The following is a 10,559-nucleotide window of genomic DNA, read 5'->3' on the forward strand; positions in this document are numbered from 1 at the left end:
CGGGCATCCCAAATAATAATCCCAAAATTAAATTAAATGGGTCTCTGCAGACAGAAACACGTTTGAAGTACTTCCTTGCTCTCTTCAGGGATAAATAAGGGTACAATGGGGAACTTTAGCTAACGGCAATGCTGCCACCACGTGGATGTCTTTTCTGATTGCTCAGAAAATATTTCTAGCCAGATGCTGACATAACTCAAACACACTGTGTGATTCAGTCCCCTCAGATTCCCAAAGAACCGATGAACACATGCTACCATTAATCTATCATCACTGCTACTAGTTATGAATAACAATTATTAATCACCATTATTAATCATTAGTCTTTTTATTTCAGTATCTAAGCTTTTATCTTAGTTTACCTTGCTCTTAAGACATGTATGTCCAATGCCATTAATTCAACCTCTTGTGACGGAATAGTGCTTAGTTACGTCCTCCTGCCCTCATTCTTTTTACTGTATCTTAACTATAGGTTGACCATTACTTATCAAAGAGTATTAAAAAAGTTATTAAAACACAGAAATACAAACTTGTTGCTCCACAGCTTTTGTTGTTATGATTGGAGTGATAACAAATAACATGGTTACTTCATATCTTTCTCTTATCTTTGGCTGCTTCAAAATCCAACACTTGGTAGGGACTTCCAGTTCACAGGGAATAAGACCGAAAATTACAGAAGCGGCTTCACTGCAACATCGGGCAAGAGCATTCTCCAACGTTTCATGAAATTTCTAACAGTCATCACAATGCAATGAAATCGGATCGCTAGAAAAGTACTCCTGACAGACGCGCACACACACAAGCATAAGCAGTCATCTAGGAATGGATTAAATTTAGGCCACATATGGCAAAACAGTGCCAACAGCTGGAGCTATAAAAATCTCAAGCCAGAATGCAGTATAAAGTTTGCACATCCAGCTAGCAATCAACAGCCCGAGCTGCAGGTTCGGTACATACGCTATCATCCAGATGAGAAATCAGCCCCCCCAAAATGCTCATAATCCAGCAGCCGAATCAGCGACACAAATCCAAATTCTCCCTTTCTCCCAGGTCTACCACCTCATCTCCTCCCACTTTGCTGGTATTTTTATTACCTCACACTTGCCACGGAGACCCGTCTCCTGGAGCCGGGACCAGATGCTCTGGATCCTCCCCGCGTGCTCTGGGTGGCTGTTTGTGTTTCCACAGGTACACTGGTGTTTCAGCATCAAGGTGTCATATACAAGGCCTGCAGCAGAGGTTACAAAATTGCTGTCAGTTAAAAAAAAAAAAAAAAAAGATTGCCAGATATATGGAAAAAACCCTTTTTTTTTTTTACTACAGTACTTCATATTCAACTGAACACTTCTAGACAAAGACTGTGTGTTTTACCAGGAGCCACAGAGCTCTAAGAAACGAAAATCCAAGATGCTGCTTTGAGACAGCACCAAACCTGCAACAATCCCTTCCTCTGGAAATCCTCAGTGGATATGGAGAAGAAATTAGTCACCAACACCTCTGCAGGCTGAAGTTGTGAGAGTCACAGATGGAGGTGACAACCGAAAGCATCAGTATGAGTACAGAGGTGCCGGCATAGGAACATGACCTAGGAGGGGACTGACTTGCAACTTTTCTGCTGGGTTGCAACTTGCAACTGGGACCGACTTGCAACTTTTCTACTTTTATAATCGCTGCTAAAACGACTCTAGGGCTTGGGATTAAAAACCAGGAGGAGTAAGTCATTAGCAGGCACTATGTTTCATAAAATAGTTTGTGCTGAAGTCTTTTGCATCAACGTTATTTGACAACATGCTAATTAAGGCTATTAGTACACGCTTGGGCATAATTATTCAGCACTATATGTAGGTATTTAGCAGTGTTGTTTCATTTGAATGTGGCAGTCAGGCAGCTAAATCCCCTTGCATTACCAAGTATTTACGGCATGACAACAGGGTAGGAGACTTTGATTCATGCTCCAGAGTTGCCCGGGTACGTTTTTGGAAGGGGAGTTATGATTTCATAGCCAATGTTCCACTGGAGGAAAACAGCAGGTCCTCCACAGCTATGCAGTCCCAGGGACAAAAGGCCTTTTTTTCACTTAAGCAAGAGACACATACTCAAATGTTTAAATCTACCATTCCTTTCAGCCAGAACCTCCAGAGAACAGAACAAAAGGGGTTGGATTTTTTTTCTTCCCCAAGGAGTAAGGTTTCTTGCAAGAAAATATCTGTCTGAAAGCACAGTATAAATTTGCAAATCAAAAGTCTTGACGAGAATCCAAAGCCTTTGAATTAGTAGTGAAGGCAGGAGCTATTCCCAGATCCCGATGTTAAAGGGTCTGCGCTCCAACCGATATCATTCCTCCGAAATCCCAGACAAGCACACCTATGCTGCAGCGGGTGGCGTGAACACAGCTCAAGGAGCTTTCATGTAGCCAGTTCAAGTACCGATAAACAGCACAATCTGCAACTGCATGGAGTTCAAAGGGGCTGGTTAAGAAACCAGACTCTGAGAACATACATGGACACGTAGCCTGGAGCTGAGCGCCGTGCTGCTGCATGTACCCAAGCTTGGCTCGAGCTGCAATCACACCTTTTGACTGAGTGTAGGCATGTTCTGCCACTGAAAAATTTGGCTTTCTCGTCTGAGGCAAACCCTGGCACTGACACTTTCAGGTATTCAGCCTTAGGGGAGGTATCTGGCAGCTCCTTGCTTTGCTGTAGGTGAGTGCAAAGAAAAAAAACCAGTAAAACCCAAACCACATTCAGTTCTAGGAAGAGAACAGAGCACTGGTTAATTGACTGCCTTTGGGTTAGCCAAAGTTCAGTTAAATAAGATCGTGCTGCAAAGCTCTGTAGAGGTCTCCCACATTTGATTCACAGCTCCTAATGGAGCTGCTGGGGCAAAGGCAAGCACTGTAAATGTCACCCGAGAAGAAGCTGTAGCCCAATGCTAAGGCTGGCTGTCCATGAGAACTCCCCAGTCTGAGTTCATTTAAACTAGTGCAAGGTCTGCGGTAACTTCGCCTCAGGTTAATTTATTTTTGAAGGAAACTCATCTTCAGGGGACATCATGCATTTTGAAAAAGTATTTGTTACCCAAAAGAACCTCACGCAGATGTCCTCCTAGACTATATGGGACTGCACTAGGTTTGGCTAAATCGTTCATATTAAAGAAAGCAAAGTGGTTCTGCCTTCTCTGATTTCCTGACATATCTACAGGGACTACAACTAGGCTTTATAGACTTAAAGCCAAAAGCTGCATGCGTATCTATTCAACATATATATTCACAGTCAACAACTAGCCTTGAATTTAAACAAAAAAGAAGTACAAGCAGCAAGTCATTCATCAGATAGCTGCTGACCTGCCTGGGTGCAACCCTGGCTCCCTTCAGTCCACAGGCACTCTGCTGTTGCCATCAGTGGGGCCAGGACCTCAGAAGGTGCTTCTGAGGGCACCGACCTTAGAGACCAAGGACTAAAGATAGTGCAACTGAGGCATTCAGGTAACGGCCAAAGAGAAGGGGAACGAGAAACCACACTGCATGGAGCACAGGCAGGAGAGTGCATCAGAGAATTCTCTAATGGAAAAGTAAAATAGAATACAGGAAAGCTATGATGAAGAAGCGGCACCTCATTTGCAAAGAACACTCCAACCTGGAGATAAATCTGAGGCCAGTTCACGCCATACCTTCATCAGTTTGTGGAAAAAATATCAAGCATTTTCAAGCGGTGTTTTTTAAGCAGCCTCTTCTTGCTCACCTCCTGGATTCCCAGACGATGCTTAATGCTATTGCTTTAACAAATCTTTTCGCTACTTGGGAGCTGGGCCCAACCTGACAGTGAATTATACTGATTGCACTGCAAAGTTGGAAGGAGTCTAAGACCATTTAAATAGTTGATATGTGAGTGTGTTGCAAGTTTCTTTTTAAAGGGTGTTTTCCCCAAGTCTTCAAGCTTTAAATAGTAACTCCTGAAAAATTACCATGATGCAACTCTAGGTACATAGGTAAAGCAATTCCTAGCCAGATTAAAAGTCTCTGTCTTGTTCTCTATTTTGTACCTGGGTAACCCTAGAACATGGTAGGGCAGAAGCCAACACAGATTCAAACCAAAGATAAATGCAAATGAAAAAACAGCTTTTTGCATTGACCTTATATTCTTCTGTTCTTCCCTTGTCTTCCTACAGTGCAGCAGATCTGCCAGGTATCTCCCAGTTTTTTGGAGGAAGTAAGCAGCGGTATTTATCAGCTCATCCTACTCGGTGCCAGCTAAGAGAGCAGACACAGGTAGCCATGGGCGAGATCCCCAGCCACACAAGCCAGCACCTCCTCAGCTGCATCCGCAAGTGCTGGAAAGCTACATGTGTTTAAAATACATGCACACATCTAAAATGGATTTTGGTAACTGAGCCTATTCAACGTAGGTAGATGAGGGGGTTAAAGAAAAGGTTTTCAGAAAAGGGGGTGGTAGGACGCCTGCTCGTCTCTTATTTGTTAACGGAGACTACAGTGGGGTTTATAGAATTTGGTGGATCTATAAAGTTTCTTCTTTCCCAATGATTCAGTGATAACAGTAGTGTCTCAATGAAGTTCTTCCGTACTGTAATCACACGTCACTCAACATTTCTCTTTTTTAACAACTAAACCACTGGAAAGAAGGGAACTGTTCCAAGTTCCTTCCTGTGGTTGGGGACACTCAGATGAAGACACACACACACAAAGGAAAGCTTAGCAATTTAAGCTTAAAATACAAAACTACATTGGCCATTACAAGTTAAATTAAGTGGTGCTGGAAGCAATACTCTTTAAGACATGAGAACAATCACTTTTAAAGGTCAGCACTAAAGCATAACCAACTCGCTTTTCTTGGCAGAACAAACATATGATTTGAGGTTCAGATAATTGTATTGCTCTGCACAGGAGAGAATAAATGCCTTCATCAGAAATGAAAAATACTTTAATGCAGAACATCAGAATAATTTGTGGAACGATTTTTACAGGAGATCAGAGACTGGATAATTGGAGCTATGCAAATTAATGGCCTAACCTGAGAAGTCTTATTCAAGTGTGTAGAACAGTGCGTGCAGAAGTATTCATTAAAGTCAAGGGGGCTACTTGTGCTAGCGAGGGCACGTTCAAGGACTAGCTTTCTTTTATATGCTAGTAGGAAGGAAAATTAAATGTCATGCTTTGGGACATAAAACTGATTGCTTGAAGAAGTCAGGAAGGGCACTGTTTTCACTTTCATGTGGAGTAATGCACATCATGTTTGAGAGGTGTATTATGTTGTTCTTTCCAAAAAAAAACACTGATAGAGACAGGAAAATAAATTATATGTAACCCCACAATTTCTAGCTGTCTGGTCCTAATTCTGTCCAGAGAAAGCATTAGCATTTTCTGTATGATATCTCAAACATGAAAATGATGAACAAATCCTTTGTCTGTTGGAAAATAACCGATCTCTTAAGAACCACATTCGTCTCTAGAGCGATCATGGTTGGCTTCATTAGGGCCATTGAATGAGGTTTGTTTTTTCCAGCCCTCTCACAAAATGATCACAACAATTCAAATCTTAATTTCTCTGAAATCCAAAGCGCATAGTCATTTCAGGATCAGTCTCCAAAGCAGTCACTTATCAAACAGATGGATTTTCCTAGCGAAAAAGAAGCCTGATGCACTTCAGCACTGCTTGCTTTGAAAAATATCCAAGACACTAATTTCCTGCCTTTCAAAGAATAGTTCAATCCTAGTGATTAAGCTTTAGCATCCACCTTAAAAAACACAATCTCCGACACACTGTGGACAACTTCAAGAAAACATTAGCAATCTAACTCGCACACACATGCTCAACAGCTGAAATGCCTGCCTTTCCTTTCTGTGCTTGCACACCCATAGTAAAAGCCTCTTTTTTTCCTGCCACCGTTAAGCAGATAGTGACAGTTAATTAAACTAGTCCTTCACCTTTTATGTGAGGTGAAGGATTAGTTATAGGACTAGTATAAAAGTCTCACCTTTTATGCTTTGCATCTTTATTAGTGCCAGTGAATGCCCAACACTTCCTCCCTTGACAGCATTTTATTGTATTTTTCCTCCTCCATTCACCTAGTGTAAATGTAGAGAACTGCACGAGACAGAAGGCAATGGAAAAATTAAGCCCTTGGACTCCTACCGTGAATGAATGCCGTGAAAAGTGTATTTAACAGGTGAAATACGCTAAGCATTCTTCATATCATCGCACTGGATTGTCTGGTGCTATATAAAAGCAATGGGATATTCCATCTCTTATTTTAAGCCATTTTTTTTGTTTTTAAACACTGCCTCCACGGAAAATAAATCATAACATTGTAAAAGTGCCTTTTCAAAGCAGCATGGTTCTCAAAATCTGCATTCTTACTGTTACCTGTAATTTTAAATTAAATTTAGAGGCACATATCTGAGTCAAACTTATATCCTCTGGTAGGAAATGTTATTGTATGTTCAAAGTCTTGCGCATGATTGACAAGGTGACTTAAATACCGGAGGAGGAGAAAGGAAGAAAGAGAAGGAATGAATAATCTCTTAAAGTAGGACCAGGCTTCCTTGTTTTTAAAGCACCAAGGCTTGGGTCTAAGTGTCTTAGATGCTTGTTTCATCTGGTTTGACCATGAGCCAGGGGACTACCCTTCTTTGTATCCTTGGCAAAAGCCAAAATCTAGAATAATCTTGCTATAACTGGTTGCATTACAAATGCAGTTTTGCTGAAATTCATGGTTTCAATATTAACAACAACTAGAAGGGCTGATTTGCAAAAATGGGATACTGCTTGGGCTTTTACAGAGCTGATCGCACACGCTTCCCACCCTGCAGCTAGCACCTGAAGAACAAAGTCATATTTAACATATCACTATTACTATATACCATCAGTGTTTGAAAATAAACCCAATTCACAGTGCCAATTTTAATGATGCAAAAAGTGTGGGTTAAATAAGAATAAATGGGGAAGTGAAAGAGAAACAAAATCATGAGTTGCTCTCATTTGGGCGTTCTGGATTTTTTTTCCCTTCCTTTTCCCAGGGCACACATGATATTGCAAAATGTTCATTCACAAAATAGAGCTTGACATTTGGGGAAGAAGGCGGACTTCAAAATAAGTCCGCCTAATCACCCAACACAGGGCTTGAAAAGTTGCACATAAATTAACTTTCATCTGTTACTAAGGCTACTGAATAGACAGAAAGGATTTTGGTGGAAAAAAGTTGGTTGTTGGGATTTAGGAAGAACAATTATTTTTCGCCTTTAACCTTTGTGGGGAGATTAACACCTTTTTTTGCATTTCTGGTTTTCACTAGAATTGCACTCATAATTTTCCTTCGAGATGAAGGCCCAACAGGTAAGAAAACACTCTTTGGCCTGTTTCTGCACCCTGACAACTTGAAATAATGGACCCACCTCACTTTTCCTAACCCACAGGCACAGACTCCTGGGCAGAGATTGTGTTTCAGAAGGAGGGGTAGGCTGGCACAGAGCCCGGGGTGGGTAACTTATGGCATGAGATTGTGCAGGGACTGGAGAAGGAGCAGAAAATACAGCCAACAGATACTGTGTTTGGCATGCTGTCTTTTTTCTATAACATTGCCTCTCTCTGCCTTGCATCTAAATCAGCCTTGTCACAGCATATGACTTGTCCTTGTTTTTTCTGGAGATACATAATTAAAGTACTGTGCTACACTTTATTGATTTTTGCAGGTTATTTTCTGTCTGGACTGTAGGGTGTCTGTCCCTCCGGGGAAGAGACAAGCAGGACAGCAGGGTGCAAGACGACTGAATCTTATCCTCGAAGAGGACAGGATGGTATGGAGACCACAAACACAGCTGAGATGCAGACCCCAAACAGCTGACTTTGCAGGGACAATATAAGGCAAAACGGTAACCACAGCCCCACTGCTTCAGCCTCCAGTGCCCCAAAACGTTACCTGTTGTGAACCTTGGCTTAGTGGGTGGTTCCTGTACGGACATCGGGAAGGTGGCCGAGGCAGGTGAGGACTGTGCACGGGACAGAGGCCGATGCCCTCCGAAAGAGACGGGCATGCCAGCTGCCTCCAGCGACGCCTGGTAGTTTCTCAGCTGGTGAATACGTTGCTGCTCCAACAGAAGGGCTTGCTGCAGGGAAGAGAAGCAGGTAGTTGCTGAAAGTCTGTGTGGTGGTGCCTTCATAAAAGGGTTTTTAAGGATTTTTAAGGTTCACAGGCTTGGACTCCTTTCCCTGACAAATCAGCGGACGCATACACATGCAGCAAATAAAGATGTGCACATTTCTAGAGCAAAGTCAGGCAAGCACAGCACATTCAAACCACAGCCCTGAAGCTGGTGCATGCTAGCAGGGTCATCAGCAGAAGCAGCTCCATCCTCCCCCTGGGACTGGCCATGTCTTCCTCCCCCTGTGCCCCCAGCCCGCTGCACTGGTGCATTTAACTGCGATGCACCAGACCAGGGAATAAGTCCGGCTCAGCCAGACCCCAGGCAGGAGAGGGAGTTTTCAACCGAGCTGGTCCCCTCTGCAGCCACACCATCAGCTTGGACAGGCCCTTGGTCTGCAGGGATGGCTGTTCCAGCTTGCCACACTCCAACCACAGCCTAACCACCTTCCCATTTCCTCTATTCCCTCGCCTCTTTGAGGCAAAATAATTGCAACCGACATAGTATTTTTAAGACTCGTCAGGTGTGATCATGCATTCAGGACGGGGGCAGGAGGGCTGCACTTTCAGAGGAGCGGTATCATCGTGGTTCATCTTTAGCAGCATGCTACATTTTATTTATTTATTTATTTACTACGACAATGAGCCTCAGATGTGACTGTATAAACCAAATAACACTTTGTACAAGCATGGTTGCCAATGGCATTGATCCTTCAAGGCAGCGCTGTTATGAAGATAACGCTGCTCAATAAGGAAACGAAAATGTAGTCTCTGAGCAACAGCCAGCGACATTCATGTGGGACAGGCGAGTCAGCTCCGCAGTGCTAGGAAGACATCAGCGAGCAGCGAGATGCAAATGACTACAGGGAGCAACCAATTTGCACCTGGTTCACAGACATTGCAACTGCAAACCTGGCACAAGTCCGCTTTCCCTAGCCAAGGGCTGTGGATTTACTCAGAGAGCTACACCCTGGCATGGCTACAGCAATCTGCTCTTGGCTGCAGATCCCGTGCGGGGGTTACACATGGCTGTAGGTACAGTCAGATGCTGAGTGCTAAGGGCTGCAAAGATGAGCAGAGCACTGATGCCTTAAGAGGACTGCAACCTTCTCGCCTTCATTACTGCTACCACAACAAGCAGCTTTTGGGAGACTGCTATGTAATTGGGAAGATTATGCTATGCTACGTTGTTATTGGATTTATTACTTGCAATCCACAAGCCTCTGGTGTTTACCCTCAAAAGTGAGCACAGTTGCAATCTCTGGGATCTCCAGTTCTGAAGAAGGAATCCCCTCCAATGAACCTCATCCTTCGTTCCCTTATCCAGCCCTTCTCTGGGGCAGTCAATTTGTTTTAAAACATAAAATCCTCTGCTAGTATTTAGTGCTCAAAAATGTTAAGACACATTTTTGTCTTCCCAAAGAAACAAACAGAAAGTGGTTCAGTGGCTGCAAACACATTGACTGCGTGTTGTGCCCGTGATCCAGATTCTCCTTCCTGGGACTTCTGAGTTGACACAGTGACTCCAGGGAAGGATGGCACTGATTTTACCTGCAAGTTTTTTTAGGTAGCAAATCCTCAATAGCTGCTTACCCCCAGCTTCTCCCCCTTAGAGTAGTATAAGGTGACTACCAAGAACCAAACAATCTTCTACAAAGACACAAGTCCCAAACTTGGTATTTCGCGAGCTCACCTGACGGAAGAGCAGCTCCTGCTCAGCCTGCCTCTGCCCAGACTCCAGCTCCTGCTGCGGCTCTGCTTCCTCTTCATCACTCTCGATGGGTTCTTGCTTCACTTGCACCATGTTGGCCAGCCCTGGGCCCTCCTTTTGGCTTGCGACTCTGTCGCTGTATGGCTCCTCCAAAAGGGCTTGGTGTTCCCGTAACTCTTCTTCTGTCTCCTCAGGGTGGCTTTCATGCTGGCGAGCTGGTTCGTTGGGTTTTGATATAATCTGAAAACAACCCAGAGGTAAACCAATAAATAAATGTAACTCATCACAAGTAAAGTTCATTCTGTTCTCCTCAAGGAACCAGCTTAATGAAAACAGCAATTGTGAATTATAGCTTTTATCTTATAAATTAGGTCCAAAACAACCACTCAAGGGAAAGGTCAGGTCAACCTTGGCATTAAGCACTATGAAATCCTGTGTCCCAAGTAATGACAGCCCCTTCATTTTGCACTTGATTTTCCCTCTGAAGAAATAAGAGCCTCTCGCGCCCGCATACCTATGGGCGCTACTCCATTCACAAACCCACACAGGAGAAGCATAAAAACATTTGGCATTAATACATTTGGCAATTAAATTCTGGAAAAAAGTAAGAGAGACACAAACCCTCTAAAAGGGTTTCTGCTACCTTGTTTGCCCAGCTTCTTCTTGAATTACCCCCTGAATTTTATCTGTAAAG

At 43.3% G+C, this 10,559-nt stretch overlaps 1 protein-coding gene across 1 annotated transcript in view; it reads right to left on the reverse strand.

Annotated features, from left to right (window-relative positions):
- LOC104079040 (histone deacetylase 4-like) overlaps positions 1–10,105 on the reverse strand; it is a gene marked incomplete at both ends in the record, with an annotated part of 30,162 nt that extends 20,057 nt beyond the window's left edge. Inside the window, 3 exons of the mRNA XM_009580919.1 lie at positions 1,095–1,228; positions 7,933–8,119; positions 9,950–10,105. Coding sequence (XP_009579214.1) covers positions 1,095–1,228; positions 7,933–8,119; positions 9,950–10,105 — 477 coding nt within the window. The remainder of the gene's footprint in view (positions 1–1,094; positions 1,229–7,932; positions 8,120–9,949) is intronic.
- Positions 10,106–10,559: the final 454 nt, after the last annotated feature.

This window comes from Fulmarus glacialis, unplaced genomic scaffold (assembly GCF_000690835.1).
Source record: "Fulmarus glacialis isolate BGI_N327 unplaced genomic scaffold, ASM69083v1 scaffold50246, whole genome shotgun sequence".
Classification (NCBI taxonomy): Eukaryota; Metazoa; Chordata; class Aves; order Procellariiformes; family Procellariidae; genus Fulmarus; species Fulmarus glacialis.